The sequence below is a fragment of the Solanum verrucosum genome, unplaced genomic scaffold, assembly GCF_900185275.1.
Source record: "Solanum verrucosum unplaced genomic scaffold, falcon-dt-bn FXZP01000142.1, whole genome shotgun sequence".
In the NCBI taxonomy this organism is placed as follows: Eukaryota; Viridiplantae; Streptophyta; class Magnoliopsida; order Solanales; family Solanaceae; genus Solanum; species Solanum verrucosum.
In genome coordinates, this window is record NW_026020259.1 from 654,905 (window position 1) to 682,246 (window position 27,342).

General features: G+C 32.8%; 3 protein-coding genes and 1 pseudogene across 5 annotated transcripts; 3 read left to right on the top strand and 1 right to left on the bottom strand.

Annotated features, from left to right (window-relative positions):
* The first annotated feature begins 1,781 nt into the window (after positions 1-1,781).
* Positions 1,782-7,634, top strand: LOC125833462 (LRR receptor-like serine/threonine-protein kinase GHR1). Its single transcript, XM_049512627.1, has 4 exons — positions 1,782-3,669; positions 4,643-5,557; positions 5,631-6,149; positions 6,931-7,634. The coding sequence occupies exons 1-4, from the start codon at positions 2,763-2,765 to the stop codon at positions 7,521-7,523; spliced, it is 2,934 nt and encodes a 977-aa protein (XP_049368584.1). The 5' UTR covers positions 1,782-2,762; the 3' UTR covers positions 7,524-7,634.
* Positions 7,635-9,892: 2,258 nt separating this feature from the next.
* LOC125833470 (transcription factor RAX2-like) lies at positions 9,893-11,647 on the top strand (annotated as a pseudogene). Its single transcript, XR_007443303.1, has 3 exons — positions 9,893-10,074; positions 10,423-10,552; positions 10,979-11,647. The product of XR_007443303.1 is annotated as a transcription factor RAX2-like (transcript).
* A 2,274-nt stretch (positions 11,648-13,921) lies between these two features.
* On the top strand, positions 13,922-14,846 carry LOC125833472 (NDR1/HIN1-like protein 13). Its single transcript, XM_049512639.1, has one exon. It carries the CDS (start codon positions 13,953-13,955, stop codon positions 14,742-14,744), a length of 792 nt encoding a protein of 263 aa, XP_049368596.1. The 5' UTR covers positions 13,922-13,952; the 3' UTR covers positions 14,745-14,846.
* Positions 14,847-15,506: 660 nt separating this feature from the next.
* LOC125833464 (protein ALTERED PHOSPHATE STARVATION RESPONSE 1) lies at positions 15,507-23,395 on the bottom strand. Of its 2 annotated transcripts, XM_049512632.1 has the most exons (7): positions 23,181-23,395; positions 19,994-21,164; positions 19,489-19,560; positions 17,765-17,976; positions 16,770-16,993; positions 15,950-16,623; positions 15,507-15,865 (listed from the first exon to the last, which is right to left on the bottom strand). In XM_049512632.1, exons 2-6 carry the CDS (start codon positions 21,108-21,110, stop codon positions 15,954-15,956), a joined length of 2,295 nt encoding a protein of 764 aa, XP_049368589.1. In that variant the 5' UTR covers positions 21,111-21,164; positions 23,181-23,395; the 3' UTR covers positions 15,507-15,865; positions 15,950-15,953. The 2 variants fall into 2 exon arrangements, with proteins under 2 accessions (XP_049368589.1, XP_049368588.1); XM_049512631.1 differs by having other exon boundaries at positions 15,507-16,623.
* Between the last annotated feature and the right edge of the window lie 3,947 nt (positions 23,396-27,342).

A 27,342-nucleotide genomic window follows, 5' to 3' on the forward strand; every position in this document is an offset into this window, starting at 1 on the left:
TCTATATCTGGATTTATTGCACTCGAGCCTAGGGTCGTTTGGAAACAATCTTTGTACCTCTACGAGATAGTGGTAAGGTCTGCATACATTCTATCCTCCCCAGACCTCACTTGTGGAATTTCACTGATTATGTTGTTGTTGTATACTTCCTAGACAAAAACACACTTGTTAAAAATATCCCTATTTCTAACCGACGAAAAACTAAAAAGCTTAAAAATTCATACTTTTCCTACTTATTTGATATCAAACTTGTGATCTATAGGTCAAATACGAAGATAACCTTATTGTTGCTCCAACAATTACCCATAAGAAGGTTGTGTACATACCAATCTATATGTTTCCATACTCAAAAGGGTCAGTTATGCCCTAAAATTTATTCCTACCAAACATCAATTCTATATGTTAGCAATCACAAAACGAATGAAAAAACAAAAAACATAATAATAAATTTACTAAAATAGCACTTTTGGTCTCTGTTTCTTCTTCAACTTTAGCTTCATAAATTTTAAATAAGAATAAAAAATAATATTTAAAATCTATGGCCAAATGCATATTTAATTAAAATACTCTAATGATTAGATTGATGAAACAATGAAATTATAAATATTGAAAAAGTGCTATTAAATTCATGAAATATAATATTAAAAACTACACTTTAGCACCAAAAATAGAATCAATCTCAATAAACTAGAGTTTTTAGTTTGCCTTGTTAGTTATTGAAATATGTTGAATATATGGAACAAGGGGCCCAGAGCTTTTATGACTATGTTGAATGCTAAAAAACAAAAACAAAAACAAAAATAGTCTAATAAAATAATTTTTAGCCCTACATCTTATTTTATTTGTAGTTTATCCATCCGGTGTAGACTTTATACCGAGTGATTCGAATCCGAAATTTCTTGATTAAAGAACTAAAAATATCACAGAAGACAGAGTAGAAATCCAAATACCCCAACTTTGGTCTGAAAAAATAATGCAAAATTATAAATAGTAATGTGTCTACGTGGACACATATATACCTTTAAAATACACTGTTAAATAGTTCAAGGGGTAAAAAATACGGTATTAAATAGTCTAGGGAGGTAATAGGTCCTTATGAAAGTTTAGTATGACAACAGCAAATCCAACCAAAGTTGGGATATTTTTCAAATCCTTATCCCAAAAAATAACTTAAAATAAGTTAGGAAGTGGTTGATTAGGTTAAAATGACTTAAAATAAGTCAAAAACTAAAATAGATCTCTCCTACTTTTTATTATTTAATTTAAAATTATTTCAGTTTAACTTTTTATTTTTTACTTAAAAACTACTCCATTTTTTTTTAAAGTCAATTCAAACAGACTCTTTGTCCTTAGATTTTAGTTATTTGCCTATTTAGGTTTAGGGCTCCAAAATTTAAAATGGGTTGGGTAAAATTAAAATATATAAGTATTATTTATATTTATTTAATAAAACTTTGATTCTTCGGTTGTACCGTAGTTTCGTGACCCTATATCGAACACCAAATTGAAGAACCGAAGTTTCTAGGAAAAAATCAACATCGAATCGAAACACCTAAGAATCGACACAAAAAAATTGAATTAGATTTAATTTGATTTTTTGATTTTTCGATTTTTCGATTTTTCGATATTTATGTCTTATAGGACCATCAAAGTGAAACAAATAAGGTAAAAAAAAATTCCATTGTTGGGAATCAAGAGTAAGTAACCCCATTACCTCATAATTTGTCATATTCCACAATAGATATATAGACACCCTCCATGGCTCTGCATAGTTTCTTACTTGGGACCACAATTTGCCCCTTTTTAATGTCAAAAAAAGACTGGCTTTTTTGTTTTCAAGAAAAGAAACCTCTACCTTCTTGTCTTGATATTGTAAAAGAGAATGAAGTCAAAAACTTTTCCAGCTCACTTGTATTTACACTGTTACACTTACCTAAACTCTACTCTCTTCCCAACCCACAAATTGTTTATACATGTAGTGAAGATGGGATTTGGAAGAAGAAAAAAAAGTTAATAAAAATGGTGTCTTTATTACTAGTATACTAGTGTCTTTCTCACTCACCTAACCCCATTTTGCTCTGATTTGTTTTTTGCTCTTCAAGAACTTAGCTTTAGATACATTAAAGTTTGGTTTTTACTTAAAGTTCTGTCCTTTTCATCTTCCTGTTTACAGGACATTACATTACTGTATCAATTGTAGTACTTATCATTCTTGGAAGTAGTTAGTCAAAATTGTGTCTAAATGAAAGGTTTTTGGTGGTCTACTGTTTCTTCATTTATATAAGGAAAGTTGGTTTGACTAAAATAACAACCCCTATTGACTTGCTTATGGTATAGGGAAATGTAGGGTCTCTTGCTTTTGATTTTGATGTATTGGTTATTGGTGAGTGAATTTAATGGTGGCAATTTGCATTTTGGGACATTATTGGTGTTGCTGTTGGACTTCAATGAATTTAGTGACTGGTGTTGTTGCTGCTTGTTCTTTTATCTAGGTTTATATATACTCTCTTATTTCACTTACATAATGATTAGTGATGATTGCAGTTTGTGTTTAAAAATTTTGCTAATTCATTTTCTGGGATTCTTGAAATGATTGTGCAATCCTGTCTTTCTACTTGGTGGGGTTTGTCTGCTTTCTTGGCCCATTCTGAATTATTAGCTTGTCAAAAATGGTGTCTTTTTTCCTTTTTAGTTCAGTATTATATGTAACTCTCTGCTAGTGTCACACGGGTTTTTCATTGGGAGGAAAATAAGAGGAGGAAATGCAATCTACCATTTGTTTAGTGCTGCTATTTTTAGTTGAGTTAGCTAAAGGAAGCTTAGATTTGGATGCTCTTTTGGAGTTTAAGAAGGGAGTTTTGAAAGACCCTTCTGGGAAAGTCCTTTCTTCATGGGATTCTAAGTCATTGGGACCAAATGGTTGCCCCCAAAACTGGTTCGGTATCGGTTGCAGTGATGGCCATGTCACTTCAATTGAACTAAATGATGTAGGTCTGGTTGGAGTTTTGGATTTTGCAGCTATTAGTGGCCTAAAAATGCTGCAGAATTTGTCTGTTGCAAACAACCAGTTAAGTGGGAAAATTACTGAGGAAGTTGGGTTGATTATGTCATTAGAATTTTTGGATCTTTCCAAGAACATGTTTAGAGGTTCTATACCCTCTAAGCTGACTAGTTTAAAGAACTTAGTATCTCTTAATCTTTCTTTAAATAGTCTCGATGGAATGGTTCCCACTGGTTTTGGTAGTCTTGAGAAATTGAAGTATCTGGATTTGCACTCTAATGCCTTCTCAATTGATATTATGCTTCTTCTGGCCTCATTGGGGGATGTAGAGTATGTAGACCTCAGTAGCAACAAGTTTGTTGGATCACTTGACCTGCAAGTAGGAAATTCGAGCTTTGTCTCGTCAATTCAATATCTGAACATTAGTCATAATAACCTGGATGGAGAGCTATTTCCTCACGATGGAATGCCATATTTTGACAGTTTAGAGGCGTTTGATGCAAGTGACAATCAGCTTACTGGTACTATTCCGTCCTTCAATTTTGTAGTCTCCCTTCGAATTCTTAGGCTCGGGAACAATCAGTTGTCTGGATCACTCCCCGAAGCTCTTCTAGAGGATAGCTCAATGATTTTATCAGAATTGGACCTAAGCCAGAATCAGCTTGCAGGTGTGTTGATCCTTTCTTCTTTAGTTAATTTGTTTGGTTGAAGTCAATCTAAGTAATCTATGGTTAATTACTACTCCCTTTGTCCCAATTTATGTGACACTTTTTGTTTTTCGAGAGTCAAACAATTTAAGTTTGACCGGAAATTTGCACGTGGAATCTTCAACTTTTTTGAAATGAAATTTATATATTTGTAAACTACGTAAAAAGTACTGTAAGTCACAATAATTGGCAATTCAAAATAATTAAAAGATATGTGATAAATTTACGGTCAAAGATAGAATTGTTTGAATCTCGAAATCCGAAAAGTGCCACATAAATTGGGACGGAGGGAGTACTATCTATGATCTGAGGTTGTTGTCAGTTAGATAACAAATGAATAATATTTAGACTGCTATCTGCTGGAAAGCATGCTTGTTTTGGTTGCAATCAAATGTAATGTATAGAACACAATTCCTGAGCACTTCGGAATTGTGTTCTAGAGGAATGCTGTACAATTCTCTGCTTATGTGTAATTATCATACACATTGTTCCCAATTCTTCCCTAGGTTGGAGATATTTCATACTTAGACTCAACTCTAAGGCAATTATTGCTGTAAACTTGCATTTTAATTAGTGGAATGTTCCAGTGTCTTTTTGATTATTTTTTTTGCTGCATTATTAATTTCATCTCTCCTCGAGCCGAGGGTCTATTGGAAATAGCCTCCCTACCCTCACAAGGTAGGGGTAAGGTTTGCATACATGCTACCCTCCCCAGACTCCACCTATGGGATTATACTGGATTTGTTGTGGTTGTTGTTGTTTGCTGCGTTATAAACAAGCTGCATAAAGATATTCTTCATGTGGTTGGAGTTCTGGTGTATTTTAAGTCTTTCGTTGTTCTTTTAATTATTATATTTAGTTGTTCTTACCACAGGCCTAAACCAAGCTACTTCCTTTCCAAACTATTTCATGAAGCCATTTGCTATTTTGGCAGGTCCCATTGGAGGTATAAGTGCTGTGAATCTCAAGCTTCTAAATTTATCATATAACCAGCTCTCAGGCCCCTTGCCTTTCAAGGTTGGGCGCTGTGCCATCATAGACCTGAGCTACAATCGGCTAACTGGAAATGTGTCCCGGATCCAAGGTTGGGGAAATTATGTTGAAGTTATTGTGTTAAGCTCAAATGCATTGACAGGAGCCTTCCCCAACCAAACTTCCCAGTTCTTGAGGCTTACTTCGTTAAAGATTTCAAACAACTCACTTGAAGGTGTGTTACCAACTATGTTAGGTACATACCTCGAACTTAAAACAATTGATCTTAGCATTAACCAACTTAGTGGTACTCTCCTTCCCAGCCTTTTCAACTCTACCAAATTGACTGATATTAACGTTTCTTTCAACAAATTTACCGGTAGTGTACCTATCATGGCATTTAACTCAGAGAATCTAAGCTTGATTTCTCTAGATGTTTCACATAATGCATTAGCTGGTCCGTTACCTCCGGGGCTGGACAAGTTCCCGGACATGGTAAACCTGGATCTCTCTGATAACAAATTTGAAGGTGGCCTTCCTAATGATCTCTCAGACAAATTGGAATTTTTTAATGTGGCTAATAACAATTTTTCTGGACCTGTGCCACAAAATTTATGGAGGTTTCCTGACTCCTCATTCCATCCGGGAAATCCCTTGCTTGTACTTCCAAAGCACACCAAAGCTCCTTCAGAGGGAGATTCAACTTTAAGCTTGAGAAGTCATGGTTCTCGCATGAAATCTACCATCAGGGCTGCCCTCATTGCTGGGCTGATCTGTGGTGTATCTGTTATAGCTTTGTTGACATTAATAATCTACCGCAAGGCCCATCAGCGAGATGGCGGGAAGGATGATATGAAAGGAACCAAGGAAAAGAAAGGTATGGAACTATTCTTCTTCTAATAAGACAGGTGATCAGATCAACTGATACTAATGCCTTTTCATTTCCACAGGTTTGTCTTTATCTGATATAGAATGTGGACATGACACTAGAGAACACAGCGTGCCAGTATCAACAGTTCAAAATGAGCCATTATCTTCACCTATATCTGTCATGTCATCCGCCAATCTCTCTCCTTCTAAGGTTCAAGATCAATCCAAAAGCCCAAATTCTCTCAGGGTTTCTTCTCCTGATAAACTGGCTGGAGATTTGCATCTACTAGATAATGCCTTGAAGGTCACTGCTGAAGAATTATCGTGTGCTCCTGCCGAAGCTGTGGGCAGAAGTTGTCATGGAACATTGTATAAAGCTACGCTTGGTTCAGACCAAGTACTTGCTGTCAAATGGCTTAAGGAAGGGATAGTGAAAGGCAAGAAGGAATTTGCTAGAGAAGCTAAGAAACTGGGGAGTATTAGGCATCCTAATTTAGTTTCTCTACTGGGTTACTACTGGGGTCCCAAGGAGCATGAGCGGCTTCTCATATCAAATTACACCGATGCACCATGTTTAGCTCTTTATCTTCTTCGTAAAGGTCAGTCTCCCCTTTTCTATATATAGAGTATATCACCTGCATCTATTTCTGTAGCTTTTCTGATTTTTGTGTGGTGCTGAATTCGTGATCCAGTTTTACCAAAGAAATTAGTAGTACTCCTTCAATGAAATCAAACATAATGGACCGTGAATGCACACAACCTTGAATGTGTATATTGTAATTGTAGTTGTCAAGATTGCTCATACCTGATATGCTGAAGTTTAATCACCATCTTGCCACTTGATTTCCATTCTGGTGCCTCAAGTGTACTTTTCTTCCAAAAGATATTCTAGCTTGCTGGTTGAATATGTATCTGAGACTATTAATACACATTTCACATAGCAACTTTCATGAAATTTATAAATGGAGCTATCTTCCAAAATTTGAACTTTTCAATTCATATATATTAGCAATGTTAGAATTACACATAGCAGAAAAGATACACACCTGTTTTTTGCTTTCATGGTAATACTAAAAGGTAAAACAGTTCCACCTTCGCTAATTATGCCTTGATGTTGATAGTAGGAGAGTCAAAAGTCGAAAAGAGGATTCCTCTCTTGTTTCTCTCATTCAAAACTGTGCATGAGACTTTTATCTCACATGGCTCATTTTGTATTGATTACTTTGGTTGGGCTCGATTGATGTCATTTTGATAAGGGCATCCCGGTGCACTAATTAGAGACTGCTACTTTGAATTCCGCTTATTGCATATAGCACTGTACTTTGTTTTCTAGTTTTGAGTGATGATATGGATGCCGGTTTCATTCTTTGATGTATGCAGATGCAGAACCCTGTAAGCTACATCCTTTATCTCTCGATGATCGACTCAAGATCTCTGTAGATGTTGCTCGTTGTCTAAACTACCTTCACCATGAAAGTGCCATACCTCATGGCAACCTGAAATCCACAAATGTACTTATAGACACGTCTACCGTGAATGCCCTACTAACTGACTATAGTCTTCATCGGTTGATGACATCTGCTGGAACAGCTGAACAGGTTCTAAATGCCAGTGTACTCGGTTATCGTCCACCTGAATTCGCGAGTACAAGTAAACCTTGCCCGTCATTGAAAAGTGACGTCTATGCTTTTGGTGTTATCTTGTTGGAACTTTTGACTGGAAGAAGTTCTGCAGAAATTGTTCCTGGGAACTCAGAAGTGCTGGATTTAACCGAATGGGTGAGATTATTGGCCTTTCAAGACCGTTCAATCGAGTGCTTTGATCCATTCTTATTAGGAAAGCAAAGCAACGACGAAGACATGCATACTATTCTTGATAGCATGCTTCAGGTTGCACTAAGGTGCATTTTGCCAGCTGATGAAAGGCCTGATATGAAATTGGTTTTCGAGCAACTTTGCTCGATAGCGCAATAACACAAGTTGAGGGGAGGGGTAAATTTGAATACTATGTAGTTGTAGATTTGTATCTTAAAAGTTGATATTTCATTCATGTTCCATTTTTAATTCAATTGTTTTAGAAACAAATTCATTTGTGAATTGGTACATTAAGTGATGAATGAAGTTGTATTCTTCACATTTATTGACAAGAAATAAAGTTTTCTTGTATGTCATTCTTATCAAAAGTTATCTTCTTTTTCTCATAATCATGAAATTGCACCAACTTTTGAAAAACTATTCAAACAAAATTCAATTCTTATACGATCTTACCAGATTAAATGTGCACAAATGTATGCTCTTTGGGTCATTATTTAACTAGCGCCCGTTTTTAAAATCTTTTTTCAAGTTTATCTGCTTTGTAGATAATTCAAATGTAATCGACTCAATTAGATAATTTCAAAAATCCAAAAATTAATCTCTGCTAGTGTTTAGGATCTTAAAAATATTACTCTCTGTTAGTCAGTCCCAAAAAGAATGACATATTTTTATATTAAGTAACAATTTAACTACTCCACAAAATATCTATTTCTTTTAATGAAATGATTTACAGCCACATAAATTTTTATCATTCATTTTGAACCACACATTTTAAAAGTTTTTCTTTCTTTCTTAAATTTCGTGCCAAGTCAAACTACCTCACATAAAATGGGACGGAGGGAGTTTAAATTTGATCATATTATATAATCAAATAAATATTAAAAATATTTTTTTAAAATTTACTTTTGAAATGCCCCAAGGCAAGTTCAAACCCCACATCAAGCAAAGCGAAGCCCGATATTTAAGTAGAGAAGGGTAGAGGGGCGAGCCCATTATCTACTGAGTTTAGAAGGTTGTGATTGATCCAAAAGGTGGGTCACTTGACAAATTTCTTGGTTATCAGGAAAAAGTTTTACTTTAGAAATTCATGATCAAACACAGCTAAAAGAATGAGAGGAAATATTTAAAAAAGGGAAAAGGGTCAAATATGCCCCTAAACTATTCGAAAAGGTCTAGATATACCCCTGTTTAAAGTTTGGCTCACTCGTGCCCTCGCCGTTCAACTTTTCGTCTAGATATGCCCTCATGGGCGTTAAATGCCAAATGGAATTGCCACGTCATTTTTACATTACCACGTGATATTTATATTAAAGGGAAAAGGGTCAAATATACCCCTAAACTATTCGAAAAGATCTAGATATACCCCCTTTTAAATAAACTACCCGACCCGTTTTCAACAAAAAAAATTCGGTAAATCCCAAAAATGAGTAATTGACTAATAAAAAATAGGAAAAATATGAAAAAAATAATATAAAATTAACGCCAAAAATTCACAAATAATAATAGTAACCTTAAATTCAACAATTTTTTAATTTTTTTATTTTTTTCGATAAATTCCGAAAATGAGTAATTGATTGATAAAAAATATAACATAAAAATTCAGCATAAAGTCATTACATATTTTTTATTAATCAATTACTCATTTTCGTGATTTATCGAAAAAAAATAAAAAATTATAAAAAATTGTTGAAATTGTTGAATTTAAGGTTACTATATTTATTTGCGAATTTTTGGCGTTAATTAAATTCGAATTCGTATGGTAGAATTCATTTTGAAGGTGGTGATTCTAACATTATTTTTTCTATTCCAAGAGAACTTGAACTTAAGATCGCTTGATCATTAAAAATGGATTAATCACAACTATCCCACTAAATAGTACTTCTTTCGTTTCAATTATTTGTTTTGTTTTTTTATTAGTTCGTTTAAAAAAGAATGTCTTTGGTTTGGTAAATTTTTTAATTCTAATGCATACCACAAGGCTAAGACATATCTTTAGTTTAAGATTACAAGATTTAAAAATATTCTTTCTTGTTTTAAACTCTATATCAAATTAAAATCAACCAAGTAAATTGAAACGGAGAAGTATATATAGTACTCCCCCTTTGTCCATTTTTACTTGTCAACTATATTATTTTAGGACGTTCAACAATATTTGTCCACTTTATAAAAACCAAGGAAATGAATAATTTATCATTTTGTGTCTCTTTTACCCTTGTTATTTAATACTTTTCATTTTCAATGTTTAGATGACTTATATTTTAATAAAGGTGATTTGGTAAAATCCTATTCTTTATTATTTTTAATTTTTGTGTCAAGTTAATAGTGGACAATTATGGTAGGACGAGAGTATATTAAAATATTTTATGGTGGAAACTTGTGTCTCCTTGTATATAATAAATTTAGTCTATCTAATCACTCAACTAGTGTAGGACAACTTTACAAAAATTGAAAAATTAATGTGTTCTTTGACTTGTGTAAGATATATCTCTCTCTCAATAAATGTCCTAATTCACTTTTTATAAGCCAATCCTTTTAGCCCATTTTTTCAAAATCTCTTCTCTAGGAAAAAAAATTATGGGAAGAGCTCCATGTTGTGATAAAGCAAATGTGAAGAAAGGGCCATGGTCACCAGAAGAAGATGCAAAATTAAAAGAATATATTGACAAATTTGGCACTGGTGGAAATTGGATTGCTCTTCCACAAAAAGCGGGTATGTTTTATTTAATTGAGTATCTGATAGATAGAGTCGGAATTTTGAGTTAATGTGTTTTGAATTTTATATAAACATAGTTGTTTGAATCAATAGTATTGAGTTTTGTCGAATTCGTAAGTAGAATTGTAGATTTGGTCTTTTTCTAGTTATGTTTCATTTTTGTTCTCTCTCTTTTGTATTGGAGTTAAAGTCGAGATTTTGGATAAAATTATTTATGTTTAAATCGAAAGTATTGAATTTTATTAAATCTGTAAGTACTATAACTACTCACAAACTTGATTTGTTTCTTTTAATTTATTTTTTGTTAATTAATTCTGATTTTTTGAATTATTTGTTTGTGATTAGGGCTAAGAAGATGTGGAAAAAGCTGCAGATTAAGATGGCTAAATTATCTTAGGCCAAATATTAAACACGGAGAGTTTTCAGAGGAAGAAGACAGAATCATTTGCAGCCTTTATGCTAACATTGGAAGCAGGTATATACATATTTTTTCTACTAAAATTTCAATCATTATTAAATTTTGATCACATAATTTCAAAAGTACGATGAGTTCGTTGCTAAGAATTTTAAAATTCAAACACAAACTTTGAATCATGGATTAACTTCTAAGTAGGGGATGTTGAGAACAAGTTATAGATAGTTCGAGTGAACCACTTTAATTTCCTCCTTCTAGCTTTGTACCTAAATGGGATGTGATAAAATTTCAAATTAAACTCGAAATGATTCAAATCTTAAATTAGTCTCTGCTTCTAACAACTAGTATGATCCTAGAAATATATACTTTGCATGCATGAGTATTACTTTCAAGAATTAAAGTCTAGTTAATTAGTACTAGTAACTTTCATGTTTTTGGTCATGAAAATTAATTAAACTAATTTCGATATCTAAAAAACATATGCAGGTGGTCAATAATAGCAGCTCAATTACCAGGCAGGACAGATAATAATATCAAAAACTATTGGAACACAAAGCTCAAGAAGAAATTAATGGGATTTGTCTCTTCATCTCACAAGATCATTAGGCCTCTTAATCATCATCATTATCAACACCAAATTCCCACTAATTGTTACAATAATTATTCCTCACAAATTTCACTTCTTCAAGCTTCATCTTTATTAATCTCATCAAATTATCCCAACAACACAACTTTCCCATGCTATGAAACCAATATTCCTAGTACAATCCCATCAAGTACAAGTTTCTTAAGCGCGGGTGCATCGACTAGTTGTACCTCAGGCATAACCGCTGGTACTTTCGCGGTCCTACTACCTCTTCTGAAGAGAGTTATGACATTTCGAATTTTAATTTTCATAGCTATATGTATAATAACAATGGTGTTATTAGTGAAGGAGAAAAGTTGATTAGTGGAAATAGTGGTAGTGGTTGTCATGTTGATGAGCAACAAAATCCATTAGATTATAGTAGCTTGGAGGAGATTAAGGATCTAATTAGCACTAATCATGTTACTTGTAATAGCAATAGCTTTTTGCTTGATCATGAGATCAAGACAGAAGAAAAAGTCATGATGTACTATTGATGGACAAATATAAGAAATTTTTCAATTTGGGAAAAGTAGTTTTTTTTTTTAAAGTACAATTGGAAAAAGTAAAAAGTTTCCATTGTTGCATTTCTTTTTGGGAAATTAATGTGTTAGTACTTTCCTTTTTTTCTTTTTCCATATTTAAAAAAAAATATAAAGATAATGTTCGAATCAGTTTATCGCAAATCGATTATTTCATCATCCATATGATTACTTTTCATCAAGATAGATATCAGATATGTTTATGCATCAAGACTTATATCTCTTTGTAGTATAATTGTTATCCGTTCTGTTAAACTCATCATCGTGTGTTAGTGCTAATGTTTTAGCAGTAATTATTCACATATGAGTTTATATTTTATATCGATGATGTAAAGAACATTTGTACAATTAGGTCACTCAAAGATTATTGCGAATAATTAATTCTATTTAGTAATATTAATTACTAACCTAAAATAAAATGTTATATAGATTAAACTATATATATTGAATACAAAAAATTCATAATATTATTATTGTCGATATATATAACTTATATTTCCTCCGTCCCATTTTATATGTCACCTTTTTTTACTTTACACCTTTTTACTTTGCACTTGCATTAAGAAATTATGTAATTTTACCCTTAAATCTACCCTTATTTAATGTTTTCTTAAGTCAACTTTATTAATAAATGACAAGATTAATTAACTATTCTATCAAGGGTATAATAGGAAAAATATGGTAATTTATGCATAAATTTTATAAAATGACAAGTATTGTGGTCCAGTTATTTATAGAAAGGGATGACATATAAAATGAGACGGAGGAAGTATATTTTAAATAACTGTTGCCTTATCTGATCTGTCATTTCAACCTCTTGAAATAAATAATATGAAAATTGAAGATTAAGGTTTAAAAAAAAAAAAATCGATTTTAAATTTTTCCTTATAAAACTTCAAATATATTCCATGATCAAATATCATTTTTAAATTCAACTTTACATATCTTGTAAAATATTAATTTATTCATGTCCAACATATTATTTATTTAATAGATTCTTCTTTTGTTTGCTACCTTATACTCTACGTGACAATTTTTTTAATCAGGAAATATTAATTGTCAATATTTAAGAAAGCATTACTCTTTGAACGTTTCTCCTTATCCTTTAATCACTAATTTTTTTTCACGATATTTGATATTTGGAATTTTTATTAAAGCTCAGTTAATCGAATTATCGAAAGTTTTATTTTGAGATGAATTATCTTTTTACTTAAAATGACTTCATTTTCAATATACACAATACTTACCGCTTCACGAGAGCCTTGAATGACTTTTAAGTTTAGTTTTTCTCCTTGATTAATTATTTCATGTGTTTCTTGTTTGAATAATTCATATTTTCCTCTCAATTTAAATGAGCTTTTACTACTTCAATTTATTTCTCTTTCACCAAAACTCCGTTTGTTCACCGCTGCACAACAATGATGTAATAAATTCAACACACAAAGTGAGAAACAGTCCACTAATTAATTAATATTGGAAAAATTGACTTAGTGATTTAATGTCACAAAAATAAATAATTGATTCTTAATATGAGATTAAAATTTGCTAATTAGTATTTTGATTGTATTATTATTTTTTATTATGTACGACAATAATATCTTCAGTGTGATTCTACAAATAAGATCTAAAGAGAATAGAGAAACGTTATTTTTGATAAACTAGCGATCATGGTCATTTATGCTTCACAAAGGTTGTATATTTTTTAGGAGTTCTCATAAGTTTATCGCAATTAAGGGTGGATGTTTGGTATTTGATGCATTATTTTCAAAGTTTGATTTGGATAAATGATAATTGAAACTGAATATTAGATACGAACTTTGATTCAGTACGGTAAATTATTTCAATTCGATTCAATAATTCAATTTTTAGTAATTTATATCAATAGATAATTGCAATCTCACACATTAATCCGTACATTTGCTTGTAATTTATGAGACTATAGCTTACCAAGGCGATAATCAATAGCTGATCCTAAAAGATGATCCACTACACTAAAATCGAGACTCAACCCGAACTTCTACATAAGATTTTGTTTTGCAATGAGCGAAATTCTGACAGAGCAATTCCTCCTAAAGGTAGATACTATCAAATTATATACCGTTACTTCAAGACTCTCCTCGTCACGGAAAATTAAGAGTGATTACAGTTGTATCCTTCAAAATATTGCGTGTAACACTACAAATCACGCGTTTTTTCTTTCAAATATTTACACGCACTACTATAAATATAACTACAAACGCATCACACCTTCACTAAACAAACGCCTCCTTCATTTCTGATTTTCTGTTACACTATGGCTGATCGCGTACATCCTCGAGATTCATCGCCGGCGAGTTCACCGCCATCGTTAAATAACTCCGGCGAAGTAGCCGCGGGAACTCATACAAAGCATGTGCCGTCGCCGGGAACGTATGTTGTTCAAGTACCAAAAGATCAAATCTACCGGTATCCTCCACCGGGGAATTCTCGCCGTTACGAAGCTTTGAGAAAACGAAAGCCTCGTCGGAGCTGCTGTTGCCGGTGCGTTTGCTACACTTTCTCTCTCCTTCTAATTCTCATTATCGCACTTGGAATCACTGCTGCCGTTCTCTACCTCGTCTTCCGTCCTGAAGCTCCAAAATACACTATCTCCGACGTCGCGATTAAGAATTTCAACTTAACTTCGTCGTCTCCGGTATCGCCGGAATTCGACGTTACTGTCCGAGCTGAAAATCCTAACAATAAGATCGGAATTTACTACCGGAAAGGAAACTCCGTCACCGTATTCTACTCCGATGTCCGTCTCTCTAACGGCAAATTGCCGGCGTTCTATCAGCCAACGAATAACGTAACGGTTTTTCAGACGCCGTTAAAAGGATCAAACGTCTTGCTTGGTAACGCCGTCTTAACGGCGTTAAGGAATGAGCAGATGAAAGGGAAAGTTCCGTTTAAGGTTAACATTAAAGCGCCAGTTAAAGTTAAAGTTGGCGCCGTTAAGACGTGGGAAATCACCGTTAAGGTCAAGTGTGACATAACGGTGAATACATTAACGGCCAAATCAAAAATAATTTCTAAAGATTGTAAATATAGTGTTAGGCTTTGGTAGTAAATATTGATATATATGATTTTTTTTTTCCCTTTTCCTTCTATTGGTAGTAAAAATGGTTTACATAATAGAGTGAAATTTTTATTATATATTAAAATACACGCAGTTCGATGGTGTTATTTTAGGTTGGAAAAGATAACAACGGATAGTTAACTTAATCAACTTGGTGTTATTTTAGGTCGGAAAAGATAACAATGAATTGTTAGCTTAATCAACTTTGAGATGCGTTTAGTACATAGATAGTGATAATTCTGATTGAAAAAATAACAACTAATAGTTGAAATGTAAAACTCGTGAGAAAACAAACTTATTTTCTCAATTTGCACCTATATTGACCCTTCTTATCCCATGTTACTTTAAGCATTTTGATATATATATATATGTTATTTTTTATGACAAGTGAAATTCACCACCACTATTTTTGGGTATGCACAATGTAAAAGCTTCGCTTCTATGTCATGTCGCAAATCATATAGAAAAGGTAACTTACACTGGGCAAGCCTGATGCGACTAGCTCCACCCAGAAGGCAAACTCCTTACTTTGGCAAGAAATTTTGAACTTGAGACCTCTAACACAAAAGTCCCAAGCCCAAACCACTGGATCAACTTTGGGTAAAAAACACTTGAGATACCTTCATAACAACTACACCTTAGTCACAAAAAGTTTGGATCAACTATATAAATCCCCATTTCGTCATTTCAACTGATATCATCATCATAATAATAAATAATAAATAAATAAAGCAAAAGTGAAAAACTACATTAAAATGCAAAATATTTAATGAAATTGTAACTGAGTTCATCAAAGTAAAATGTACATGTTTGATAGTACATTTTTTTCTTGCTATCATATAAACAGCTCTCTTTATGACTAAATCTACACCCCTTTCCTTTTCAAATATTGCCCATTTTTCACCTCCCAATATTTGCATATACAGCCACTATATAGAGCTTCTTTATTTTCAAAATTCAACAAAAATATATATGTAAAGCTCCAAGAAATTTATCCTTCTATTTTTCACCTCTCCTGTACAAATGACAGAATAAATAATCCTTCCTTTGCTATTATATCCACTGTTGTTTCTTCAGTATCTTTTTGTCATAACTATGTTACTCGGACTCTGCAAAATGTTGTCGCGCCTGTGTTGAATACTTCTAAAAACACACTACTTATGAAGAGTTCGAGCAAGATAGGGTCGGAATACCTTCTTATGATTGAGAATTCATGCGGAGCGCATGACCATGTTTGGCTTCTTGGATGGCCTTTTGGAGTTGAGTAAACATCTTGACAGAAGACTCTGAGAAGTTGTTTAACTGGCTCAGGAAAAAGGCCAAGCTTGTACGAAAACGATCGAAGCCGGCTATCCAGTCTTCAGGAGAATCATCTCTCAGTGGGGTCTTAAGACCTGGATCACCATCGATTCCATGACGATGATTTCCACCCTTCCCTTGGTGCTTCTCTTGTCGGGGTAGGAGGTGAGAGATTTCGGCAGCCAACCCCTTTATAGCGTCTGAAACCTCTTTAGTAGGCAAGGAATCGAACATCTCCAACCAGACAGAACAGGTGGTATAAATAGGCGGGCCGTGGTTTCTGAGTGGCACAGGCTGCTTCTTTCTTTTTCTCCTGGATGATTTTTCGCGGAGGAAGACGGATTTGTGAAGCCACTTATTTATAGCTTCCACGTATGCCTTTTGAGAGACGATCCACTTTGTAAAACTTGATGATAGAGAACTCAATTCATGTTCAAGATGAATTGCAATCTGCCGACGAGAATCTGATTGAATAAGGATCTTCATATTTCCAGGTGAATGAGCTATCGATATGATATGGAGCTGAAGCTTGTGACAGTCGAACATAACTTCCCACATCTTCCTCAATCTGAGATAGGAACAGGATAGCCATACAGACAAATTAATAAGGAACTTCCAGCCATTAACCTTCTAAAACATCATCTTTCAAACATGTGTACATTTAATGCTAACAATATTCCGATGCTGAATTAATGAGCAACATTAATAACATACCCCTCAATCAACTCCTCCAATTGAGGCTGAAGTTCCTTGTCTCTTATTTCTTCAATTTTCCTGGAGATGGAATTAATTCTATGAATTGCAACTCCGATTCTCGAATGAAGATCCTTCACAACAGCACGCGTCTTGTCAATCCTATGAGGAGTTTCTACCTTAGATTCTAGTTGTCGGAGAAGCTTACGCTTGGCATCATAATCACTTCGGATCATCTCACTAGCCTGAATTCCAAAAGGTGTTTACATTTAGTTGTACATCGAAACTCAAAAATATGAGAGGGTGTACTAATTTAATAATAAGTAGCTTAAACACCATTGATATGAGCAAAGCACTAGCAAATGCACTGTATTAAACTTGCACTTAATACATCCTGTTCTTAAAAAGTTTAATATAAATTAAACCGCAATCACTTTGGAAACGTTAATCTATACAACTGAAAGGTTCCATTTTGAGATGCATTGAATTTCAAGTCTGGGATCTCAGTATGTCTTAATTGATCAATATCAAATTTACAACACTATATATCTCCGATAATAATACCAGAAAGGAAATTGGTGCTTCCAAGAGGACTATAATGAAAGCAAGTATGAAACTTCAACAGAAGGCCATGCCTTGGGTTTTGAAAAAAGACATATGACCGTCACTGCAAAGTCTATGTCAATATCTTGACAGACGAAAGGAATGTAAATGTGGAAAGAACTTGTTTCATTTGACCAGTTACATCAAGAGATCAGTCAAGAATTTTGAAAGGAAGTTCTAGTATTTTCTTACTCTACGAACCCTAGGCCTAAACCCTAAATACCTTTTGCAAACAAAATATAGAAACTAACATCAAAGAGGTAAATTCTTCATCCATAGGAATGTCATAGAACAGCAAGCAATTAAGGGTTGTGTACGTCTAACTAACTAGTTCACAAATATGTATCCCATTCATATAGCTAGACAAATAAACATATCAATACATTATTATACATACATAAGAAACATCTTACCTTGACTTCGTCATATAGCTTTTTCTCCCATGCAAACAGCCGATCTAACGTAGAGGCATGACTTCCTGAGACCATACAAAAGTTATCAAAGAGATTGTTGGAAACATCCTCAATACCATCTGTGGAGTTTACACCATGCCGATTTGGGGATGAAGCATGAGATGATGTGGTACGATGCCATGTCAGGTACTTCACAGAATTTTGAGGAGGCCCTGAACAGAAAAATTAAGATGGCTGGATGAGCTTCATGTAGAAGAAAATAATGAAAAGACAGACAATAAAAACAATAAGAAAACATGCTGCATGGTAAATAAGCACAACCGTGCATAATAGTATCCAAAGCGAGTGAACCAAAATCAGATTAAACGTTTAAAAAGCTCCATTTGACATACAATGGTCAGCAAGCAAGAACGATGATTAGTGCAGATCTGTGAATTTGGATATATGCATGGTCTCAAATTTATTAATAGATACTAAGTGCACATTTAATATTGAATTTGTATCTTAAACTGTACTGGAACATGGCATACTACCAAATAACTAAATTTAGTGGTTGAAGCAGCTTCCCTTTTTTGGTTTATCTCTTTCCAAGTATAATTTATTTTTTATTATTTCGCAGAATAGCCCAATTGTGTCGCTTTCAAAGATTCTTCTAGCGGTTGACGTCAGTTGATTCTCTCCATGACCAAAGAAATCTAACATGTTCTCTTCTCCAAGCCTGAACCATGTATTAAGGAAGTCGAGCCCTTAGTCTCGATGTATATGACCATATTTGACCGCGTGGAGAGTAACATAAGAAGGTCGAAGATGATGAAAAATGGCAAATGGTTTCAACAGATGGCTGACAGGATGTGAGGGAAATCTAGGCTCTATGTACCAGTATAGATGAAGGTGTAACATGGAGAAATAAAATAAGATGATTGAAAGGCATGTTTTATAGAACGGTTTTAAGGCGAGTAATGCCATATGGTCGTGAATGTTAGGCCTCTAACATCCGGCACATTCACAAGATGAGTGTTACAGAAAAGCAAATGCTGAAATTGATTGATATGTGGTCATACAAAGTTAAGCAAGATTAGAAGAGAAGGTTGCTTAAAATTGGTTTAGGAGACTATAGTGAATGTGGACAGCAAGAATTCCGATCAAATGAACACTGGAAACAATAAGTTCACTCAATAAAGTGCCCAAGATAAAAGGACAACAGGAAGGATATCAGACCACCTACTTGGCCAGGACCAAGGCTGTGATAGCACACTAATCCTCCTCCAACTTTTTAATATGAGTGTGATATTATTGGAGATTAATGGTTTTAGATGATAGCATCTTCTTCCTAGTTTAGAGTGTTCATCTCATGTCCTCCTCTACTAAACTTTACCACAAGAAAAACTTAAAGTAAACAATGTAGAGTAGTATGTAGAAAAATTGAAGATTTAAAAAAATTAATTCAGTGTTTATTTGTAGATCATCTCAAATGAAGTTGAATCTAAATAATAATCTGCACTCCTCAAGGTAAAGGAACCTTCCCATATCGTGCTTGCCTCCCCTTTCTCCGTAACATAAACTATAAACATCTGGACCAAAGAGTGATGTGGGGAGAAAAGAACTCAAGAATGTCTAACAAATTATACACTTTGAATCACACAGGAATCGAAAAGCACTACCAACTATTAAACATGTAGAATCTGAAAATTTCACCATAGATATCTCTATATAAAGAGGCCTACCTTCAGGAATATGGCTTGGATCGTCCCCGCAAGAGAAACAAGACTTCATTAATATTCTGGTCATTGACCCGGCTGCCACAGATAAATCTGTCAATGATCAATTAAAGAGCTATGCAGAAAAGACTAATATGCAAAAGAGTTAAGAGAGCAACAGTTCACATCCCAATACTCACTTCACTCTCTTGCCTACTCAAGTATACATTAACTTGATTATATAGACATGACTGTTAATATTCTGACTTTAACCTCAGGCTGACTGCCATTTCTTCCCATATGTATCAACCAGTTAAAAGACCACATAAAATCAGAAAAGCATGCAGCATATTAAGTAAGATAGAAAGAACTTCTAGCTGACGTGCCAATGTCATGCAGGAATCCATGTGACTTAAAAGAAAAAAACCTAGAAGCGAAAACAATTTAAGGACTATGTGTAAACAATGAAACAATTAAGATGCATTTATGTGCATTTTCTATCTGATATGAGAGAGAAAGAGAGATGACCTACTTTCTTTCCCTGGAAAAATTGGACGGAAATGGAATTTGTTCGCCTCTAACATGCGCGGAACTTCTCTTCCTGATTCAGATGCTTTTATGAAGAGATATTCAATATCTTTTATGCTAAAAAAGAAGTCCTTGGGTGCAACCTTATTCTCAACATCATTTTCTTTTACTGGTGTCTTCATGTCATTATCATCAGCAGGTCCTGAAGGTGCAGCTCTTAGTGGGGACAAATCAGGTGACTTGTTTTTCTCCCCATTCAGAGACTTGGCTTCTGACACTCCACTCCTCACAGAGGTTATGTCAGGTGAGACACTATTGCTAGCATGATCAGTTGTTCTATTGACATTTTGAAAACTTCGGACCAGTGTTTCTGCGGAAGGCTCATCAAATTCATCATCCGAGACCTGTGACCCATCCCTTCCAGGTGAAGAATAATGTTCTTCTTCATCTTCTGATGCAGAAATTATATCCTCATCTCCATGATGTCTATTGTCATTTCCATTCTCAGCCCTTCCATCTTGTGAAGTCAAATGATTATCAATATCATGGCCAAGACCAAAATAGTCCCAAGGTGAAGTTTCAGATGGGGAAGGAGGGTTTTCAAATGGTGAAGTTTCAGGAGGGAATTCAAAAGGTGATGCTTCAGGCCTCTCTGTGGAACGAGGCGTGGAGTTCTGAGGTGTAGCTGAAGTAACTGAAACAGTAACTGGAACAGAAGGTTTTTCTTCAACTTTCCTAGATAATGTACCTCTAAATTTCATGTGATTAGCATGGTATCGACTTGAGGTTGGAGGTGAAGGAGATGGTAGGATATTCTCAGTTGCATCTACATGACGTGAGATGGATCGAGAAGAGAATGAAAAATGGGAAAGAGACTTTTCAGTTAATCCACGTAGCTCAGGGGTTGCACTAGTTGAAGTGTAGATTGAAGATCCGATTGGAGCCTCAGGTTCAGCAAATCTCCTTAAAACAGTTCCTGTAATTTTAAGAGACTCAATATAAGCAATATGAGTCGCTGCTAGATTACACCGTCCATCAAGAGCTTGCCTTACAAACTTCTTCCGTTCACGACAAAGCTGCAAGGATTTATCTTCCTCTAGTTTAGAGTTTGATGCCCCCATCAAATCATTCCAGGGTTGAAACTTGTTTCACTTTCCAGAAAAGTTACTTCAAGCCTGATTCATAAACAAGGAAAATTATTAATTTGGAAAGAGACAATGCATGATCAAATTACACGAGACCAAAAATAACCAGGAAACAAACTCCAGCATTTGGCAAGGGTCAGAAAGAAGTCATCAGGACGTTCCGAAACCAGATCAGTTATAAGAAACCCAACTCTCAAGAAAAAGCGCAACAAGGTAAATGCACAAACTGTTGACTAAGTGCCTAATCTGGTTCTTCCAAACAGTACATTTGAATGCATGGGAATTTTGAGTTCAACGGTTTGGATTTGACACATGGCATTGTCATTTTGGATAAGGAAAAATAGTTTTAATTGCATGGCTTATAAACAAGATGTTTTCATGGTTTTCATTTTGAAGCTTTAAAATTCAATTCTATGTATAGTTTCCATTTACAGAATAAATGCAAAAAAACATCTCACGTTCTTTCTCCCCATTTAGAGCAACTACTCTTAGCACACATATAGACCAAAAGAACTGATACCACAACTATAGATTCCACATGCTGCAAGTATCAAAGCACATTTAAGCACCCAAAAGGGAATACGCTTGCCTGAATCAGCAACAAAGGATGTACAGCCTTGAAATTTTGGGACCAAGAGGACTTGAGGTGTAGGCTGCAGACACAAGCTAAACTCAATTGTTCCAAAGATTGTCTCAAAGGAAAAAGCCAAACAGGGTAACTATCTTCATTCGAGAAAAATCACGATTTCACCAGGAAGAGCCACAAGAATAAAAATCTTAAACACTAACGTAGCAATTCATTCTCCAAAGTCCTAACCATGTCTGAAAGCTCTAGGCAAATACCATTTTCACACTACATAACTGAGCACACTATGTAATTCTCAATTAAAAACATCTGACACTATAAGAGATGCTAAGAGAAGCTCTAAGAGATGATCGAAACGAAAATTTCAGCATGCTGAAGTGTGAAAATAGTTAAACACAGCTTATCAAGACATTCTATTCAACAGAAAATATACAACCACTTCTTCCAAACAGTTAACATTAGCCAACAAAAAGAAATTCAAACTACCGCTTGCAGCAGCTTAATCCTGCTAAATCAGGCTTTACAAACATGTCAAATTCAGATGATTAAGATTTTGAATTCATCGATCTGACTCAGATGATTAAACATCACAAATCACAGACAGAGGGTCGAATTAATAAATAAAAACAGTGCCCTATAACCGCAGATTCATCATCACAACAACCAAATCTAAATGAATTGACACAAAATACCCAAACATAACCTAATCAAAAACTTGCCTTCTAAAATCAGGCCAGTTAAAAGCATTACCAAGAACGGATCTTTAATCTCCAAAATCAAGAACAGATTACTAAAAATCCAATCTTTAAAATTCACAGATTTATAAAACTTCACAACTGTATAACAGAATCCAATTCAACCCCAAACAAAGCACCACCAAGAATCTAACAATAAATTACAACAAAGAAACATAACTCGATAAGCAAATTGAAAAAGTGAATAGTAAGTAGCAACAACCAAAATTAGATCAGTAATCTCCAAATTAAGAAAACTTAACAAGTATAGATCAGTACTTCACAACAATTGAATACAACTCAATCCAACCCCAAATCAAATACACCCCTTAAGTAAAGATCAGTACTTTACAACAATTGAATACAACTCAATCCAACCGCAAATCAAATACACCCCCTACCCACCCCCCACCCAAAAAAAAAAAACACTAAACCCATGACAACAACTACAAAAAAGCTCAAAACTTGATAAGTAATGGAATGCAATAAAAAACACCCAAAAAGGAAAAGTAAACAAAAATCAAGAAAAGGGACAAATTCAATCACCAAAAGGCCAAAAGGAGTTCTGAGTCTAGAAGTAAAGACAGTCCCACAAAAACCCAAGTAAAAAAGCTCAAAACTTTATAACAAATTGGATGTTATAACCAACACCCAAAAAGGAAAATCAAACAAAAATTGAGAAAAAAGGGACAAAAGGGGTTGTGGGTCTTGAAGTTAAGAAAGTACCTGAAGAAGCAAACAAGTCAAAAACTCAAAATTGGTGAAATCTTGAAGAATTCAGAGATGCTGCTGATGATGATGGTTGATCCAGTTGACAGAATAAGAAAGGAATGGTATGGAAACTGTTAAAAAAGGAGTAAAAAGCAAAAAAAGATGAAATCTTTAGAGATTAGTGAAGTGAATAAGCAGTGTCAGAACAAGGAGAGAGAGAGAGAGAGAGAGAGAGAGAGAAGGGGGATAGAAAAAGAGAATAAATACATCCATGCAGAATAAATAAAAGGGTTCAAAAAAACAGACAAATTAGACTCACTGTGTGTGTGTGTGTGAAAATTGCGTGCTTAGCTGTGATCTCCACCTTTTTTTTTTCAACAAAAAAAGGTTCTTATTTCAACTAATTTTTTAAACTTGGAAAAGACTCCTTTTTTTTTTCTTTTTACTTTCTATTCTAATCTAATAAAGTCTTCTTTCTACTAATATTTTAGGCATATTAGATATTTAGAGTTTAATTTTAAATATGTATCTTTGTATTATGCTTTCCGATTCAGTATGAGTTATGAGCCCTTGATAGCGTCGTTGCATGTTTTGACTTTTGAGAATGAGTCTTTAGTAGTGGATTGTGTTTATAAATTATGACGATTGTGTTTATAAATTATGACGATTCAGGAACGGAACACTCAGACTGGTCCTATTATGCTAGATATATTAGACTTTGATGTTATCCTTTATTATGCAGTATTGGATTATTTTGCTAAGACGATTACCTTAGCAATACCCGAATGGTCTTTTTTTTTTTTGCTTTGTGCGGCTTTAGAGGTTATAATGTATGTAATAGTAATTTTGGTATTGCTAATATCATGATTTGGTTGTATTAATTGTATATAGAAAAATATCAAATAGGATGTATGATTAATATTTGCATTAGTATGTATAGGTCAAAAAAAATGTACCAAATAAAAAATCAATACATATATTATTTTCTCTTGCTATACAATCTACCAAATGACCAATTATAATCATATTTAGAGTTTATTTTATTACTAGAGGCAAATATTGATCAGAAAATGGTTGATTTATGCAAATAATCCTTTATTTTTAGGTTATCATTTTGATTGTTCCTATTTTAAAAGCTGCGTATATATCTTCCCTTGGACAAATAAAATAACAAAAGTGTAATTTAAAAAACTCAAGAGTTGCCAGAGAAATTTAAAAAATATTTTTTTTTTACTTAATAATTGTTAAAATGGAAAACCAGCGAAAAATAATTATAAAAATTGCATAAATAATAATGAAAAAAATGTCATATTTGGATGAAAGAATTGAAGGCAAATGCGTCAAAAAATAAGTTCTTAACGTTTCATATTTCTATTATTTATTTACAAATACAATTTTTATTAAAGTTATGTTTAATAAAATATAATTAGTAGATTTTTATTAAATACATATATTGAGTAAGATTTTTACACAAAAGTAATTTTATAAAAAGTATATGATTATAATTATTGTTATTTCTGTTATAAAAAGGTCAAATATAATATAAATATGGGTTTTAGGATTGAATCCAACTAAATTCTTATAAGTAATTTCATTCAAAACTAATCTTGAATTAGAATATTGTGTGAACTTGTAACGTAGCTAATATAGGTCAAATATAATATAAATACGATCTTTTAGGATTGAATCCAATTAAATTTTTACTAGTAATTTTGTTCAAATTAATCTTGAAATAAAATATTGCATAAATAATAATGAAAAAATGTCATATTTGGATCATTGGATGAAAGAATTTAAGGCAAATGCGTCAAAAAAATACGTTCTTGACGTTTCATATTTGTATTATTTACAAATACAAATTTTATTAAAGTTATGTTTGATAAAATATAATTAGTAGATTTTTATTAAATACAATATTGAGTAAGAGTTTTATACAAAAGTAATTTTATAAAAAGTATATGATTATAATTATTGTTATTTCTGTTATAAAAAGGTCAAATATAATATAAATATGGGTTCTTAGGATTGAATCTAATTAAATTTTTATAAGTAATTTCATTCAAAATTAATTTTGAATTAGAATATTGTGTAAACTTGTAACGTAGCTAATGCAGGTCAAATGTAATATAAATATGGCTTTTTAGTACTGGATCCAATTAATTTCATTCAAAATTAATTTTGAATTAGAATATTGTGTAAACTTGTAACGTAGCTAATGCAACACCAAAATTATTTCAAATTAACTATAAAAATAATTCTAGCTGTTATAACACTAAATCAAACGTGGAAAATATTAACTTGAATTTTCCTCTTTTGTTTTAGTACTATTTCCACATTAATTTCATTTTATTATTAGTAGTAGACATGCGTTACTTGTACGCAATTAAGTAGAATAAATGATGTATAAATTTATTTGGTTAAAAAATAAAATATTCTAAAAATAGTGATTCTAATAGGACAATTTTAAGAAGTTGGGGGTTATGAAAAAACATTGTAGAGAAAAAAAAAATAAGCGAAAGGAAATATTTTTTAAGAAAATACTCGCATAAGTCTATTTACATTGAATTGAATAAAATAATTTATACTAAAATTGATATATTATTTATAACTAGTATACGTGCCCGTGCGTTGCGCGGTTAGTTGATAAATGTAATTGTAAATATTAATTTATTGACAATTTTAAAATTTAACTTATTATTAAATAATATTATCAAATAAATGCTCACATTAAATATGTATACATAATAACTTTAACAATATATTAAAATAAAAAATAAAAAGTAAAGATTCAAATCCAGCGAATTAAACACCAATCATCCTGCAAATAAAAACTTAAAATCATTAAAAGTTATAAACAAAAAAAAAAAAAAAGGAAAAAAATCAACAAAAACTAATGGTTTGCAATATTTATTGATAAGAGATTTTAATGCTTAAAAAGTGGCTATATCTATATATCAAATCTCACTGATAGCACTGATAATTTATACTAAAATTGATATATTATTTATGATTTTAGTTATATGATCCTTCGTGAATAAGTTCAAACTTTGTGTGTTGTGTCAACTTCAATGTGTATGATAAATTTGAAGAAGTTTAATTATTTTATCGTTCGAACTTATGTAAAAATGTGTGTTACTTTAATATATTATTAAAATTTCATACGAAATATACATGTTAAAATTTTATTAATAATTGGTTGAATGTGTCTTATTTAAAAATTCAATAATATCATCTACAATACAAAAGAAAACATTGATATTTCTTTTTAAGACTGTTGATATTATTCCTAGTTTTATGAGAAAATACAATTGAACAAGATTATCTAATAATAATTCCCCACATTTTTCTGTGTTTAATTTGATTTACTTTATGTTATAAAAAATAAACTTTTAATTTTAAAATATAAACTACAACTTTTATGTTTGCCTTTAGGGAATGAAAAAAGATACAAGTAATTATTATATACAAAGATTATAATTACAAAATTTTAAGTCAAACAATCAAATGATGATGGATTGAACATTATAATACCATATATGAAAAAATGTTATGTTTGTTTCATCAATTATTTCAAATTTCAGCCTATGAATCATTGTTAAAATTATTTCAACTTTTATAGGGATTTTTTAAAATTTGGGTGGGTCTTTACTTGGGTGGGTTATTTTAATTCAATTTTTATTTAGAATTTTGACTTTTATTTATAAAAATAATAATGACGTGGCCAAATTATAATTGGCCACGTGTAAAAAATGGTTTTGCAAAACCACTGTTAAAAAAATAATGGCATGTGGGGTTTCTAACCAATATTGCTCATGGGCTAGAACTTTTTAATTTGATACTGTGTAATACTTCGGTTGTGGTGCATTAATGGGAGTGTCTCACCCTTAATCAGAGGTCTCGAGTTCGAACCCTGGGTATGGAAAAAATCATGTTGAGAGCGCCACCCCGAATGGGCCCTGCAGTGCGCGATCCGAATTTAGTCAGAGCTCTAATGTGGGCTCCGAACACCGAGTGGGAAAAAAAAAAAAAACAAGTTTATGGTGCCAAAATTAAACTTAAATTATAAATTACCCTTCCAAAAGGCTATCAATATCATTTCTGAAAAAATTAAAGAAGTACACAACTTAAAATATGATAATCTCTAAAATTTCTATTATATAAAAAATTTATAAAAATT

What these genes read in the sequence shown, in the direction of transcription:
- LOC125833462 (XM_049512627.1), top strand. Translation starts at nt 2,763, where the DNA reads ATGCAATCTACCATTTGTTTAGTGCTGCTATTTTTAGTTGAGTTAGCT. An exon ending in AGGAACCAAGGAAAAGAAAG is followed by an intron (nt 5,558 to 5,630) that starts GTATGGAACTAT and finishes TCATTTCCACAG; the next exon opens with GTTTGTCTTTATCTGATATA. An exon ending in TCTTTATCTTCTTCGTAAAG is followed by an intron (nt 6,150 to 6,930) that starts GTCAGTCTCCCC and finishes TGATGTATGCAG; the next exon opens with ATGCAGAACCCTGTAAGCTA.
- LOC125833472 (XM_049512639.1), top strand. Translation starts at nt 13,953, where the DNA reads ATGGCTGATCGCGTACATCCTCGAGATTCATCGCCGGCGAGTTCACCG.
- LOC125833464 (XM_049512632.1), bottom strand. Translation starts at nt 21,110, where the DNA reads ATGGGGGCATCAAACTCTAAACTAGAGGAAGATAAATCCTTGCAGCTT. An exon ending in AATTTTTCCAGGGAAAGAAA is followed by an intron (nt 19,561 to 19,993) that starts GTAGGTCATCTC and finishes TATCTGTGGCAG; the next exon opens with CCGGGTCAATGACCAGAATA. An exon ending in AGCTATATGACGAAGTCAAG is followed by an intron (nt 16,994 to 17,764) that starts GTAAGATGTTTC and finishes TTTGGAATTCAG; the next exon opens with GCTAGTGAGATGATCCGAAG.